Genomic DNA, 15,234 nt, shown 5'->3' with positions numbered 1-15,234 from the left:
AAAAGAATTTGGTTAAGGTAAATTAATAAAAAGTACAAGAGTTACGCGTGTAATTGACTTTTCATAACATTACGGTCAGGAAGGACATTCCCGTAAGCCTTATTCTTTCTTTTAATCTACTGTTTGAATGTAAAAAAAATAAAGTAATTTAAAAATATTATTATTTAATTAAGGCTTATTTCTGCTAGTTGTTTCTAAAAAAACACGGCATTATGCGTTCAAAAAACCATGAATCTTTAAGATATATTAAAGGAGTCTAACACACGTTAACAAGGAAAGAAAACTCATACCAAAAGTATGAAATCTATCTAGATACCGTAAGTTTAATGCACTGCTTTGAATAACTGTAATGCAGATTGCAGTTTCTTTGTTCTCTGTTTACAAAAAGAACGCAAGGTGCTTTTCTCCTTCCTTCAGGAATTACTTTTTTCCTATGGATGCCACTTTGTTTAAAGGTTTTAGTAAAGAAAGGTTTTAGAGCAAGAATTAAAAAAGAACGCGAGATAGCTTCAGGTATTAAGTCAATTGTGAGATTCTTAATTGGAATATATAACACTCGAGAGATAAGAGTAAGTCCCCTTTTTGTTTTGCTTTCTGCAAAATTATAGAATTTGAATTTTTTTAAGTGCAAAATATCTCTCTTTTGTTTGCATTAAACCATCTTTTTAAGGCTTACTTTTGGAATATTGGGTATTAACACAATACTGATAAAAGAAGTAGCCGTGTTTTTTTTTTCTTTCTTTCTTTCACTCGTCTTTCTTTTAAATTTTACTTATTTGTATTGGAGATTTTATGGGGAATCAAACGTCAAAGCTAAGAAATGCCGAGCAGCCCTGGATTGAGCAGGGACAGAAAGAAAAATTTTTCAGCATCTCTCAATTTAAACTGTGCAATGTTGTCGGCAAAGGCAGTTGGAGTACTGTTTTCGTGGTGAAAGATCGTAGCAGCAAACAAAAGTTTGCTTTAAAATGCATAAACAAGAAAAAACATAATCCTGGAAAGATAAAACAACTCCTTACCGAAGTTTCCCTTTTACGTTCTTTAGACCATCCTCTTCTGTGTAGATTTTATTCTGAATTCCAAGACGATAACAAAATCTACCTTGTCTCCGATCTAATGTTGGGTGGTGACCTTCGATACCATATAGCGCAAAACCGGTTTCAAGAATCTGTTGTATGTGTTTGGATTGCTGAATTGGCTTCTGCGCTCATCTATATCCATTCCAAAGGCATCTTACACAGGGACATAAAGCCAGACAATATCCTCCTCGATGAATATGGCCATTGTCGACTGGTCGATTTTAACGTAGCTTCCCGTCTTTCACAACAAACACCTGACGGAAAAGGTTTTGTGAAAGGTCGGGTGGGCACACCTGCCTATATGTCCCCAGAAACACTTGTTCACGCCATCAGTTACCGAGAATCAGATTGGTGGTCCTTGGGAATCACCATGTATGAATGTCTACTACAGACTAGACCTTTCTCTAGTACTATGGTAGTCAACTGGATACGTTCTTCCGAAAAAGAAAAAAACTCTCTCCTCGAAACAATGTGCTCCTCGCTTGAACTTCGAAATAACAAGCAATTAGACGTTTTATCCAAAGAAGCACGTGTTGCTATTCAAGGATTCTTAGAACCATCTATAAAAAACCGATTTGGACATAATGAAAACAAGATTCCGAATATATCTTTCTTTTCGTCTGTCTGCTTTGATACCATCTCCCAGGGGAAATGGGCCCCTAAATTCAGACCAAAATCTGGTAAGCTATACGCTGACCCTATTTTAGAATTGGAAGCAACCTTTTGATTCTTTGGTTTTGTGTTCTAATCTCTCCCCTTATAATGAAACCTTCTTCTTCCTAGGAATTTACGACATTATATACATCGTTCATGTTTATCTTGCTGACTGACTTATTTAATTCTCACTTCATTTTAATGACAAAATCTATTGTCAATCACTATAGAGCTTAATGATTAACCCTTACTTTTTTGTTTTTGTTTTTTTTTTTAATTTACAACCTCTTAGATCATACCTTCTCTCTGACCTATATGACAATACCAAATTTATTAACCTCCAACCGTTTGGATTTATGTCATATCTAAACTCTAAGAACCATAAAACGTTTTCTCTAAATTTAATTTACCCATTACTGCGTCCTCAGCAGTCTCCAAAAACCCTGTAACAATTGTGACCTTAGGAAATATAAAAGCCAGTGTCTTGATACTTTCCACAAAAGAAACATAGACAACAATAATAATGTTCTCTTCTGGTACACCAAAGTCAACTAAGATTTGAGTTGCCATTAATACGTCCGTGCTGGTTGTCAATTGAGAAGCTATGAGAATTACATTTGTCCCAGCAATCCCCCGAGGAAGTTTATGATATTGAAGACTTGGTTCATTGGTGACCTGATTCACACGTACGAGAACCTTTCCCAACCGCACGTTAGGAAACTGTCGACAAAGGGCTGTTTCCAAAGTACCACCGGAGCCTAAAACAGAAACACCGCATAGCTAAAAAAAAAAGTCGGTTAGCTTACTGTAAAAAAATGACATAATGTTGCTAACTAGTAATACCTCTTTTGCTAGTTGTAATCCTTTCCATGTATCTCCATTGTGAAGTGTAATAACTTTGTCCTCATACATCAAGGAATCGCCAGCCAGGTTCATCAACATTGTTCCTATACGACTTAAATAAAACTGCATATTATCTGCATCAGTTTCTTTATTTACGAGTATAGTTTTAATAGCCTCAATTTCAGGAGTCTGACGGAGTTGAACAAGATTCAAAGGTAAATTGGGAATAGTAGGAACAATTTGCTGTAAAGAGTCGATGTTTTCTCGGTGACTTAAGCTTTGTACAGACAAAGTCCTCTTAATAAATTTTATAACCATTTCTAAAAGTTAAGCCAGTTAGTAAACAAAAAGAAAAGCGATCCTTCAATGACAGATCTGAATATTGAAACTTACCAATGGCCACTTTATTATCACGACCACGAGGGACAATTATATCTGTATAAACTGATTGCTTCCGTACAAAATTATCGTAACTTGGTTTAACAAAACGATCATACTGATGAAGTACACCCCGAATATCACGACCACGGTAATTGATGTCCCTATTTAATCTACGAGATAAACAAACATCTGAATCAGTCTCAAGGAAAACAGAGACGTCAAGAAGGGAGCGAACTCTTTCATCATATAAAGCAAAAATTCCCTCAATGACAATTATACTAGCACCGAACAAAGTAGACGTTTCAGGAAGGCGATCGTGTTCGTGAAAGCTATAAATCGGGATGTCAACTTTACGACCTCGTTTGAGCTCTAATAAAACATTATACAGCAAACCCCAGTCGATGGCTTCTGGAGAATCAAAATCATATTCATTTCGATAAGCTTGTTGTTTTTGTTCAGTGGTCAAAGGCTTGTAAAAGGAATCTAAGGACAAAATTACCACATTTGGTAAATTTAAAGCTTTTACAATTAATCGGGCGACTGAGGTTTTCCCACTTCCAGAGGGACCTGCAATGCCTATGAATCGTATACGTCTCCAAGGAGGTTCATACAGGTTTTTTAAAGTTTCTTTGTTAGCTTGAGCAATTTCCATGGCGTGTTAAGCTTTAAAAACAAGAAAGGAAAGAAAAAAAGCAGAAAAAAAAAAAGACTGATATAGAATGTGAGACGGGAAAGCAGAGAACAGCAATTTGATATAAGATACACTTGATTTACTCGGAATCTTTTAATGCTAACAAATTGATCATGAAGTTTTTCTTTACAAAAGCTCTTCAAGAGAAAGTACACCTTTAGTCGAAGAATCACCTACTCAACGCAGCCAAACGTAGCCAAAAGAAACCACGAAATTATAAATGAAAAATCTAGGGAAGTGAAATGAAGCGTTGCAGGTATTTCTTCCCAAAACACACGTTTGAAAGGTGTAGTGGTTCGTAAACAAAGATTTATCACAGCTTTTTACATTAGGTAGCAGCGATTATGTTACTTTGTGTTATGGTTTCTACCGCGGCAGCATCCGAAAGCAATTAAATAAAAACTTGAAAGTTGTAAGCATTAGAAACGACTTGATGGACTCTTATTCTTGTTCTTTTCAACGTAGAAGATAAGCAACCTGGTTTTTATATCCTGCGATTACCACCTTTCATAGCAACGAATATGTGAACGAAGTAGCTCATTCAATTCGGTGATAGAAACGATTCGAATTTTTTTATATTTGTTGTTTTCTTCCATATTTTAGCTAACAGAATTTTCAAAACTTGCATTATGATGAATTCTTTATATTGCTTTTTTTTGTTTACGTAAACAAACCAAATATTTTCAAAAAAGTAAATAAATAAAAATAAAGATGAAACAAGAATTGAGGAAGATATAATGTATACTACATATGGATTTGATTAAATTTTATTTAATTTAATTTGAATTTTTAGGATTACTTTCTTAATGTTGGAACTTGCTCATGACACTGAACAGATGGTAAAAGTAGGTAAAAGTCATCCATACCATGTTCGTTATAAAGTTGAATTTCATCAATTGCTCTTCAATTTGGTGGAATAACAGTTCTTTATTGAATGTATTGAATGGAACCTCACTAAAATCTTATAAGAATGATGTGGGTAATTTTGGTTCATGGAACGTATTACACAAGAACAAAACTATGCTGTTTTTTTTTTATTAAGCCTAATTGAATACATATCAAGTGATTTTTCTTCTTTTGTGGTTAAATCGTCTTTGCTTTTCACTTCTGTAATCTGCTGTTTTTGCCGCCGCGGAACCAATCGTCTATACTCTTTCCTACCTACCCTCTGCTCTCATTGTAGAATTCATCGGCTTTCCAAGGATTAACGTCTTTGAAACGAAAGGAATATCTGTTATTAATAGCTAGTTTATAGTATCTTGTAACAGAAATCTGCAATTGACCATGGATTCGACTTCCAATCATGTTCGTAAAGGGTCTACTTCAACAGTGAGTACTGAGGGTGGTGATGGAGGACCTTCTAAATTGACAAGGGACAATAAAAAAGGATTCGTTGTAAATAGCAGGATAAAAAGAGGTGGAAGCCATTTACGACTCGCAAGACCCGGAAAAATCAGTGCTGCAAGTTCTCGTCCTAATGTCTTAACAAGAACTACGTCTCATAATCCAAATTACGATCGCATTCACAGTACGCATGCTACTCTTCCTAGACAAAGATCTCTCAACGATCTTAATGATTTGCACGGAACTAGGGCAGCGACAGCGAAAACCGGCTTAATTCCTTTGACACAGAGAAAGCCTAAGCTTGTTTGGGAAGAGGTTACTAATGATAATGACTCTACGGCCGGAAATTTTGATACGGAAAGTGTTCGCACCGATCTACCTGAAACAGAAAACCACAATCCTCCTCCATTAAATGCTGCTCAACCAAACGAAGATCAGTCTCGTAAGATACAAGAAGGAAATACCACTGTTTTGATTCCAAAAGAAGATCAAACTACGAGTGAAGGGGTTAACAAAACGGAGCATGAAAATGTCTCTTCCTTAAATATTTCACTTCCACCGGCTACTGCAACTGAATCATCAATAAAAGAAGAAAAAACTCGATTAGGAAATGTCAATGCTCAATCATCTTCAGATCAGCACAAGGCCGTTTCTGATCGTCCACTTGGTCCCACAGATATGTATCCGACCTACCCTCTTGCTACTCCAAGTGCTTCTGATACAGTACAGTCAAGCCCAGTGCATAAAAATACCTTTTTTCAAAATACATCTACTGATCACGAACCACTTCCCCCTGTATATCTAGCGGATTTTCAAAATCAAAATCAGGAACGAATTTCTCCTAAGGCACTGACTAATGCTGGTATGTATTGAATTTTTGTAAATTTTTATTAATCAAATTTTAGAATCTTTTAGAAATATGGATTCAGATACACACAGTGTAACTACGTCTCTTCCAGGAGATTTACTAACTAATCGAAAGTTTTCTTCGAATGTTACCAAAACACCTGCTCAATTATACGATATAGGTGCTTCTACTAGTAGGACCCAACAAAAGCTTCTTATTCAGAGGGCTTCTTCTCGATTTGATACAGCGGAAGATGACCCCAATGCAAATCCCTCTAAACGGTATTTACACCCACAAGCAAAGCAAATCACGGATTCAGTCCGAACACATTTGCGTAACGTAATAAAGAATCGTGAAATTGTATACGAATTTCTGATCAAGCTTCGCCCTTTTGTGATATCTTCAGAAATTGAAGATTTTTCTTCGTCTTCTAACCCTTTTACCTCAAGTCCCCATGCCCCAAGTTCTTCCAATTCGGGACAATATCCGGCGTCTACGAGTGGATTTTCTTCGAATGCTCACTCCGTGAATCCTAGCGAGATACTCCATTCCTCTCAACCGTCATATCCTTTGGCTAATACACGTAGGAAGTCTATCCACGTTCCCAAAGTTAGAAAAGGGGAGGAGCCAGAAACGGTAGAGAATAAAATACTGGAATTGTGGAAATAATATCCATTGCCTTATATCTTCTCGTAATAAAGGGAGTTTTAAACCTGACCATCATTCATGACGAAAAAATTTTGGCTAAAAAATCTTGTTTTACATATTTATAATTAATCTAATTGAAGATCTATTTATAATTTTATAATAAATTATTTGTTTTATTTATCCTATTCGCTAGATATACAGAAGTAAATTTAGTTTTATGCTGCATAGCTGCAACGACATTCGTACGTTATCGTAATTCTTGTACAGTTATTGAAGCCATATCGAACCAATGAGTATAATCTTTTTCTGTATCAATTTGGTCGAAAATCGTTTCCATCGTCAACAGTTGCAAGATGATCTGCCATCCCTGTAGTTGGCTATTTCGGAAGGCTCTCCTCCAAGGGCAATTTAGTCTATGTTGATCAATAACATCAAATGATTGATCATCTTGTTGTAAATTCCAAACACCGACTCTTCGATGGCAATATTCGCACTCGTACAATTGCCCTGACAATTGCTCAGTCCAACCAGTCAACGCAATCCCAACCACCGAGAGACAATGGTCGTTAGATATGTCATAATTAAATCGTTCAGCAACTTTGATCAGTCGCTCTTGAGTCATTTCTTTCGGAATATGGAGTTGTACTGAACAAGGAGATGTCCTTTTAATCCTCCTCTTAGCATTTAAAATCTCCGTAGATATATTTAGTTCATAAATATTTTCTGGAAAACTCATTTTCTTGTATAAGCAACCATCTTGATGTTCATGAATTAGAGACTGTTCAATACGATCTCTAACCTTTTGGGGAAGCTCCCAAGAAAGCTCGTTTGAATCAATAATATTCTGTAAAAAATTCAAATCAATCCTTCTATTGCATATATCGCATGTTAATTTGTCATAAGAGTCACAAAGCCAACCATGTCTACAACAATTGACTTCACCCAATTTGGGATCATAAGTAAGCGACCACCGGTTTCGGTATGTTTTTAAACGTCGTAAAAAGTCTTTAAGACTCCATGCTTTATATTTGCATGAAGAGTTTTCTATTGTACTGGCTAAAACATGTTCAGTTCGCTCATCTACTTTATCCAATTGATCCAAAACCTCTTTAAACTCCCAATCCGATGGAATTGCCATTTTCTATTTCAAATATATAGTAGCGTTATTATAATGTAGGTTTATGGGATACATCCCAATAAAAAAATATAATGACAGTAGTGAAATTAGAGAAAAAAAGTTTCCACCTATGGCTTTCCCAGCCTAAAAGATAAAATTTTAAAAATTTCTTATAAAAAGAGACCCCTAAAACCTTCTGCAAACGTTTTTAACCTTTTGTAGTTAGTTTCTCTATTGTTTATCATGTGGGAGATGAGATGTCTGTATAGTACAAGCATCATTTTATCGAGTTTGGGATGCCTTTCAATATGATATCATGATTTTTTAATGACGGTTTAAAATAATATTTGAGAAATACTTGAAAGAGAGCTCAAGAGATTATTCCTTTCTTATACATTTTAGGATTTTATATCGTTATAAAAATAAAAAGACTTACTCGGGAATTGAAGAAAACCATGATAAACGATCCAACTATGCAAATCTTCAAGTGGTATAACAGCAAAACAATTCGTCCATATAACTATAAAAAAAATTGGTTCGTTGATAACTACTGCTTTTACTCATAATTATTCTAATTCTTTTTAAAATGGGGATCTTGAGAGGTGATCGCAGCTGTAGCATCAATAACATTTTTGAAGATGCCCTTGTAAGCAGCAATAACACCGTTATTGTTCTTTAATGTACGGCCAACACCAAAGTCTAATGGCTTACCAAACATATCTGACACAACACCGCCAGCCTCCTCAACCAAGAGGGAACCTCCAGCGTGATCCTAGAATAAGTTAGTTAAGCTTTTAACAAATTAGTTTTGACATACCCAAATTTTTTCTTCAAAAGCCATGCTGGTAGGAAGACGAAGATAAATGTCACCATCACCTCGAGCCAGACTGACATATTTAGCCTGTGAATCCATCTTGGTAGGACCATAAACAATTCCAAGTTTTTTAGCAATTTCTTCTTGAGTTCCTTGCATGGAATGTCCAGCTTCGACACCTTCGCAAAACTTGGATTCCTTTGGATCTTGAACATCCTTCATATGAACTTGGGTGGGTTTGGCAGTCAAGTCATGAAGCGCGTACTGGAAAGATCCTTGGCCACGAATGGCAGACATAATGACACCCTTGTGGCTTGTTTCGGGTTGCTTAAAGTCGAAAGGGAGGTTGGGGCAACTGATGGCGCTCACCATGGGCTTTCCATTTTCAATCAAAGAGAGACAAATTGCATATTGAGCACCACGAAGGAAGCCTTTTGTTCCATCGATAGGGTCGAGTGTCCACATACGGCCTTCGCGACCACCGGTGTAGTTACCCTGATCAATAATGGAGAGCATTTGTTCAGCATCTTTGATCTGACCAAGTTCTTGGCGTTCTTTTGATTGTTGAATTGATTCTTGGACCAATGACCAGACACGAGAGCAAGTATCTTTGTTGCTTCTCAAATAGTCTGCATCTTCTTCACCAACGATGGGGTCCTTGGGGAAAGCATCCTTAAGCAAGGCAATCACAACAGCTTGAGCACCGAAATCTCCGATGGTAACAGGAGACTTGTCTTCCTTGGAATGAGCACCAGCAGCGCTCTTTTCCTTTATAAGTTGGTTGAAGACTTTTTCGGTCAAATAGCTAGCCCTACGGACAGCAATAACAGCAATTTCTTTTTCAAGTTGAAAGTTCATTTTGTTTTTTAAAAAATAACCAAAAATTTAGGAATCGTAAGTCTTTATATTACGATCAAGTTCAATGCGTCAAAAATTATGCTGTAGACGAATTATGACTTCAGAGGAAGCATCTGTATGTCCTATCGTTACTGGGTTTGGATTATTTTTCTATGAAAGATCAGGATAAATTTAAATAAATTGGAACATTTTTATCTCCAAAGGAAGGTAAAAATATTAGGAAGTGCGGAGCGACGCGTACAAGTTGAAGAATGTTTTTTGGTATGAGATTGCAGAAGAATATGCAACAAAAAATGAGTATGAATAAGAAAAAAAAGGAATCAATCTAGTTTTTTAAAAGAGAAACGCGGTTTTGTGTGGGACAAAAAAGAGGAAACAGAGTAAACAAGGAATTTATGCTACGCGTTTCCCTAAAGTAAACATAAACACAACCATGAACTTTTACCCAATTGCAAAATACTCGGTTGCTCAGGATTCTTATGGATACGAATCATCATCTACGAGTTGGTCACATTATTCTGATGGAGGATATACGATGTCGCTGACATCTGGATTGCTGCAAATTCGCAGACGCGAAGAATTGGTTGTATGTGGATGAAAGTTAGAAGCGTTTTATTTTTAACAAAAATATGAATGTAGCAAAGTTTAAATTTAATTGATTTATGGCACCAATTCATTCCAGGGACAAAAGAAAGGAGCTTGGTTTTGTTGTCCAAGGCGCCGTGCATGAACTTTCGCATCTATAGCAACAATGTAAGAGATGAAGGGAGAAAGAAGAAAAGAAGTAGGAATTACTAACAAACCGCTGGTAGGTTACCAAACGATTCCAGGTGAAGTTTCCATCGGATGTATTTTACATGAAAGCAAAACTTGAAATCGAAAATCTAGGATTATACTTTAAAGATGCAAGGTCTTCATCGGAAAAAAAGCAAATGTCGAGTTCGCAAAGCCATATTGGAAATTCACAAGAGATGTATATGGCAGCATCGATGAATGCCGGAGGAGTGCATGCTTCATCTCAACCTACCATTTCGGTGCAGACACCTACCATTTTGTCTCAAACGATACCAGCGACACCGCCGGTGGCAGCACCAGGAGGAACAGTAGGGATGGGAGGAGGCATGGTGGCAGCAGCACCACCCGCGGCGTCGTCGTCGTCCTCTTCACAAGGTGCGATGACGACGACGACTAACCATGTTGCAGCAAGTGAAATGACCGTTCACACTCCTTACAAACGGGCAAGGGTGGATGAAATTGGATCGATGGGGTATTCACAGATACCAGCTAGCACACCTTCGGCGGCGTCATCTTCGTCTGGCGGTGTGTTGACTAGTATTCGACCATCGCAGAATGGTCAGATGATGGGGAGGCAGGAAACGAATATGGAGAGCATACAAATGTCACAACCAGCGCATTGGGAAGACGGTACGGCGATTTCGTCTTCACCATATCATCCGTCTCAGTATTCGATGGTGGCAGCAACACCTCTTGGATCGCAAAATCCAGGAATCCCAATAGCTTCGTTGATGACGCCGATGCAAGAGAATCCAGCACCGCCTGTCGTAACAACAGGTACGAACTCGTCGTATATGAACATGTTGCCGTCCCCTCCTACAACATCGTCGCCCTCTACAATATCCGCAAACCACCTAACTGAAGAAGAGAAACTGTTGCGGGACAAGGTTTTGTTTTATCTGCAGCAAAGTAGTTTTCTTCAATTGTGTCAGAGCTTGGACCGAATATGGACCACGATGCAGCATGCATAAACAAGTAAACAAAAGCAAAAGCAAAAGCAAAAGCAAAAGCAAAAGATATGAGTTGATTTACATTTAATTATTAAAAATTTCAAAGAGCATCCATCCTTATTTATACAAACTGAATTGAAAGTGTTGGCATTTCAAATTCTTATTCTACTACACCAGCAGCAGGAGCAGCAGTAGTGCTACTACCATCGCCCTTGCCCTACAAGTAGCAGCAACAACCCAGCAGCAGCATTACTACCACTACCGCTACCACTACAACTCTTACCCACTATGCTTACCACACTACGCTTACAAACGTTATTTCACTTTTCTCAGTTTCGTTTCGTTTCGTTTCGTTTCTCTAAAGCCAATACTGCCTTCCAACAGTATCCACAAAATACCAACTACCGATGGGTTCTCGTTCCCTCACGCACCAATCCTTTGCTCCACTTCCTTCGTTATCTTTATCTCTTTTTAGGTTCCGTCGCAAACCTTGCTTTTCGATAAGAGAACAACCACGGCAACAGCAATAGGCATCCTTATAACGAAAATCGCATATTTCTTTAACGAGACGACGACACTTCTTCCAAAGGAAAAAGCAATCGACAAACGAAAAAAAAAAAAAAAAAGGCGTTGGGGTGGTAAAAAGGAGGGGAAAAAAATCAAAATCAAATCAAATCAAAATCAAGCATCGCTACCAATTTCTCTTCTCGCTCTTCTTTCTCTACAAACAGACCTCTTTCAAATGTTTGTTGACAAATTCTTCCCAGAAATCTCCGCTTCTTTCCTGACCCTCTTTTTTTCTTCAACTGATGTCATTTCCCCCTCGTGAATGATCATTTCTATTTCGTTTCCACCATTCGATTATGCGCCCTCATCACGGATCAACCTTTTTCGATGCGCCTAAATTCTACTTGTTATATTGTATGGTCCACTCAGCCTATTTTACTCCCATTAAAATTACTCCTCTCGTTTTGCGTATAGTTCTGGGCCACGGTTCCTTGGCTCTTATAAAAGGACCTTTGTTTCCTTTTTTGAAAGAGATCAAGTTTGCTCTCTTCTATCAAGCATACAACTAGAGACAAACAAACTCTTTGCATTCGTTTGAATTTGTTGTTGTTGTTGTTGTTTTTTTTTTTTTTTTCTCTCTTCTTTTTTTATTTTTTATTTTTAATCTTTTTTGTTTTTTATTTAAAAAATCTCCCTTTTTTTTCTTTTCTCGTCGTTTTTTAATTTCGCGTCGTGTTTTTTTTCTCTTTCTCGTGTCCATCTATCTATCTATCTATCCATCCATCCATATATATTATATATATATATCTCTCTCTATATATATGGTTGTTGTTTTTTTTTTTAAACTGATCCATTTACTTTTGCTTGGTGGTACATTTACTTGCATTGCCATTGTTAATCTCAACTTCAGGATTCTCTAATTCTAATTCTAATTCCAATTTTCATCTTAAAAAAAAAAAAAAAATAAAAAATAAAGTAAAATAAAATCATTATTTGTGAGTTTTTTTTATTTTTTATTTTTTATTTTCGTCTTCTTTCTTTACCTTTTCTCTCTTTTACTCTCTCACAGTTAAATAGGCTCTTTATTTTTTTTTCTTCGGACCTTATTTGACTTTAGCTTCCGCACCCGTTCTTTCGCCTCATTCTCTGACGTCTCTTGGCTGGAAGCTTTTTTTAATCGGAGTTTTTTTCCTCTTTCTCTTTCTCTCTCTATATCTTACCCGCGCAGTAGAAGAAGAAGAAGAAGAAAAAATAAAAAATCTTTTCAATTCTATCCTTTCTTGTGCATACTTGCACAACGCAAACCTGTTGGCTTTGCTCTTTGCTCTTTTCTCTCTTGTTCTTTTTTTTTTTTTTTTTCACCCACCCCTTTTGTGTAAACCGGTAGTATCGCTACCGTAAAAACAAGCAGTCTACAACATACGTTGTACGTCTCTTCTCGCCTCTTTCTTTGAACAACGAACCTCAATAACTAAATCATACCATTGCTTACGGTTGAATTTTGAATTTTTATATTTATATTTATATTTTATATTTTATATTTCCTTTTTTTTTTTCAAAAAGGATTACCAAGCCTGCCGAATCGTTTTCTAATTTAAACAAGCAAGCAAGCTAATAAACAAACAAAACCTTATTTCGAGTCAATTGAAAATTTCCCATTTCTTTTTGCTGTGCATCAAGTAAATGCCGATTCTTCCTTGCTGACTCTATACTATTTCTTCCGTTTTCTCTTCTTTTCCTTTTCAATGTGCGAATAGTTTCATCTTACGTTGGATTGAGAATATTCCAAAGCGTTGCTTCTTATGCCCTTTACTTGCCCGACCGATGTTAGTAATTTTACGAATATAGTCGTGGATCGTCGTCGTGCTCATCGAACCGAGTCGACCGACACTTCTGCTATCATTCTCCTTACCCCAACAGAATTGGTTCGCTTGAGATATATGGTGATTGCTGCTACTTCTATTTCTATAGGATTTTGTCTAGTCATTGTTTTTCTACGATGGTTTAGGCGATGGTTCAGACAGAAAGCTATTACTTTTCGTGACCAACTCCATATAACCCTCTTTGTTGTCCTTTGTATCCGTTCCATTGTTCAACTCCTCCACCCCAGTATTTCCATCCACCGTCCCTTCTTTTGGGACCCTGCTACTCGATGCTTTACTTTGGGCTTTTTTCTCTTGGTCTTGCTCCGAATGTCGGACTATTGGATTTTAATCAACGTCATCCACAATGCTCTTCTTGTGTTAAATCCTACGTCCATCGATGTGGATCATGGCGGGCTTTATCGCTTTCGACATACCGTTTATGGATTATCCATAGTCTTTCCATTCACCGTCGGTGCTTTAGCTTTCACAAATTATGAGAGTACGTTTGTGAATTTTCAAACCCGTTGCTTTATTCCCTTTCGTCCTGCTCGTTACTACTGGGGCCTAAATTGGGGGTTCGATTATTTTCTTACTACAATCATTTTTACGCTACATTTGTGTATGTTTATTTCCATTCGAAGAAAAGTAAAACAGTTTCAAAGCATTTCCTGTGATAATCCGGATTCTTTTTGTTCAGAAAACCTAGAGGCCGGCCCTCGCAGCCCTTCTCAAGTAGTACCACCGCCCTTCTTGGAAAATCTATCCTCTTCCTCTTCCTCTTCTTCCTCTGCCTCTGCCTCCCCCCATCCTTCACATTCCTACCAAAATCCTAATTCTAATCGCATAGATACGTTTGATCATGCTCATAATTTCTCTCCATCCTCCAGTCCTCCATCCCCTGCATTGCCATCTACTTCCCAACAGCATTCCTATCTTTCACCTAATATGTACAATCCTCCTAATCCTTCAATATCCAATGCATCCGAGGACTCTGCAAACCATCAAATGCAACAATTGACCTCCGAACTTCAAAATGAACTTGACGATGGCGTTGAAAACTGCTCGCATAACGAAGGTACAGTGAACAGTGCAATGGCTTATTATGAAAAAGACCTTCGTGAGAATCCCCTAAAAAAACAAAGAAAACGTGTCCTGCGGCAATCAAAAGTCCTTTTTGCATATCCCGCAGTCTTTTTCGTAATGTGGTTCCTTCCTCAGCTTCGTTATATTGTAACTTTAGCAAATAGCAAAAATGAGTGCTCTGGCTCTTGTAAAAATTTTGCTTACATTGCTATCTTTTGTGATAATTTCGCTGCTATATTTTTAACCCTTTGTGATTTGGTGTTTGAATGTTACCAAGGTGTATATGTTTTCTTCAAGAAAAAGAAGTATAATCTAATCGTGCATTATTTAAAAAAACCTTTTGTTCAAATGCACTATGCCGTGCGTGAAAAAACTTAATGATCTAAAAATCCCTCCGTTTATGATAATGCGGATCTAATGCTCTTTTGTTCAGTGTATTTCTGTTCCTAAAACGTTATCTTTGCTTCTTTCCTTTCTAGAATTACTAATTATTTCATTTGCTAAATACCTTGCAAGCTTCGCGTTTATTAGTGTCATGCGAGTTTTCGCTTGCAAGTTTCGTTAGATCTAATGAGAAGTGTGAAGCTTCGAAAAATCTACTTTGTTAGGATTTTATGTTTTGGTATTTAACAGAAGTTTTTGTTCTTTTTTTCCCTTCATTTTTACAAGAGGGAGAAGTAGCTTGTATTTTTGTAAATGCTTTTAAAAGAGTAAAAATAGTAAAGAAGAAGAATTGCTTTCCTTTCCTTTCGTTTGAA

The 15,234-nt window shown here is 37.1% G+C and overlaps 7 protein-coding genes across 7 annotated transcripts; 4 read left to right on the top strand and 3 right to left on the bottom strand.

Moving 5' to 3' along the window:
• Positions 1-196: 196 nt before the first annotated feature.
• SOCG_02906 (AGC/YANK protein kinase Ppk33) lies at positions 197-4,353 on the top strand. Its single transcript, XM_013161396.1, has one exon. The coding sequence runs from the start codon at positions 793-795 to the stop codon at positions 1,804-1,806; it is 1,014 nt and encodes a 337-aa protein (XP_013016850.1). The 5' UTR covers positions 197-792; the 3' UTR covers positions 1,807-4,353.
• Positions 2,040-3,923, bottom strand: SOCG_02905 (uridine kinase/uracil phosphoribosyltransferase). The gene is made up of 3 exons (XM_013161395.1): positions 2,970-3,923; positions 2,577-2,896; positions 2,040-2,513 (listed from the first exon to the last, which is right to left on the bottom strand). The coding sequence occupies exons 1-3, from the start codon at positions 3,607-3,609 to the stop codon at positions 2,106-2,108; spliced, it is 1,368 nt and encodes a 455-aa protein (XP_013016849.1). The 5' UTR covers positions 3,610-3,923; the 3' UTR covers positions 2,040-2,105.
• Positions 4,354-4,408: 55 nt separating the features above from the next.
• Positions 4,409-6,627, top strand: SOCG_02904 (TORC1 subunit Tco89). The gene is made up of 2 exons (XM_013161394.1): positions 4,409-5,854; positions 5,898-6,627. The coding sequence occupies exons 1-2, from the start codon at positions 4,933-4,935 to the stop codon at positions 6,506-6,508; spliced, it is 1,533 nt and encodes a 510-aa protein (XP_013016848.1). The 5' UTR covers positions 4,409-4,932; the 3' UTR covers positions 6,509-6,627.
• Positions 6,611-7,868, bottom strand: SOCG_02903 (RNA export factor Rsm1). Its single transcript, XM_013161393.1, has one exon. It carries the CDS (start codon positions 7,623-7,625, stop codon positions 6,735-6,737), a length of 891 nt encoding a protein of 296 aa, XP_013016847.1. The 5' UTR covers positions 7,626-7,868; the 3' UTR covers positions 6,611-6,734.
• On the bottom strand, positions 7,803-9,419 carry SOCG_02902 (3',5'-bisphosphate nucleotidase/inositol-1,4- bisphosphate 1-phosphatase). Its single transcript, XM_013161392.1, has 2 exons — positions 8,422-9,419; positions 7,803-8,376 (listed from the first exon to the last, which is right to left on the bottom strand). The coding sequence occupies exons 1-2, from the start codon at positions 9,274-9,276 to the stop codon at positions 8,176-8,178; spliced, it is 1,056 nt and encodes a 351-aa protein (XP_013016846.1). The 5' UTR covers positions 9,277-9,419; the 3' UTR covers positions 7,803-8,175.
• Positions 9,420-9,709: 290 nt separating this feature from the next.
• On the top strand, positions 9,710-11,985 carry SOCG_02901 (meiotic recombination protein Rec7; the record flags this gene model as incomplete). Its single annotated transcript, XM_013161391.1, has 3 exons — positions 9,710-9,862; positions 9,916-10,029; positions 10,089-11,985. The coding sequence occupies 3 exons, from the start codon at positions 9,710-9,712 to the stop codon at positions 11,040-11,042; spliced, it is 1,221 nt and encodes a 406-aa protein (XP_013016845.1). The 3' UTR covers positions 11,043-11,985.
• SOCG_02900 (G-protein coupled receptor Git3) lies at positions 11,922-15,122 on the top strand. The gene has a single exon (XM_013161390.1). It carries the CDS (start codon positions 13,331-13,333, stop codon positions 14,852-14,854), a length of 1,524 nt encoding a protein of 507 aa, XP_013016844.1. The 5' UTR covers positions 11,922-13,330; the 3' UTR covers positions 14,855-15,122.
• The last annotated feature ends 112 nt before the right edge of the window (positions 15,123-15,234 follow it).

This window comes from Schizosaccharomyces octosporus (assembly GCF_000150505.1).
Source record: "Schizosaccharomyces octosporus yFS286 unplaced genomic scaffold supercont6.1, whole genome shotgun sequence".
NCBI classification, from domain to species: Eukaryota; Fungi; Ascomycota; class Schizosaccharomycetes; order Schizosaccharomycetales; family Schizosaccharomycetaceae; genus Schizosaccharomyces; species Schizosaccharomyces octosporus.
The sequence above is the reverse complement of the archived record's forward strand: the minus strand, read 5'-3'. Positions and strand labels throughout refer to the sequence as shown.

Coding starts and splice junctions, on each gene's coding strand:
- SOCG_02906 (XM_013161396.1), top strand. CDS start 793: ATGGGGAATCAAACGTCAAAGCTAAGAAATGCCGAGCAGCCCTGGATT.
- SOCG_02905 (XM_013161395.1), bottom strand. CDS start 3,609: ATGGAAATTGCTCAAGCTAACAAAGAAACTTTAAAAAACCTGTATGAA. Junction 2,897..2,969: donor TGATAATAAAGTGGCCATTG/GTAAGTTTCAAT, acceptor CTTAACTTTTAG/AAATGGTTATAAAATTTATT. Junction 2,514..2,576: donor GATTACAACTAGCAAAAGAG/GTATTACTAGTT, acceptor TTTTTTTTTTAG/CTATGCGGTGTTTCTGTTTT.
- SOCG_02904 (XM_013161394.1), top strand. CDS start 4,933: ATGGATTCGACTTCCAATCATGTTCGTAAAGGGTCTACTTCAACAGTG. Junction 5,855..5,897: donor TAAGGCACTGACTAATGCTG/GTATGTATTGAA, acceptor ATCAAATTTTAG/AATCTTTTAGAAATATGGAT.
- SOCG_02903 (XM_013161393.1), bottom strand. CDS start 7,625: ATGGCAATTCCATCGGATTGGGAGTTTAAAGAGGTTTTGGATCAATTG.
- SOCG_02902 (XM_013161392.1), bottom strand. CDS start 9,276: ATGAACTTTCAACTTGAAAAAGAAATTGCTGTTATTGCTGTCCGTAGG. Junction 8,377..8,421: donor CTTTTGAAGAAAAAATTTGG/GTATGTCAAAAC, acceptor AACTTATTCTAG/GATCACGCTGGAGGTTCCCT.
- SOCG_02900 (XM_013161390.1), top strand. CDS start 13,331: ATGCCCTTTACTTGCCCGACCGATGTTAGTAATTTTACGAATATAGTC.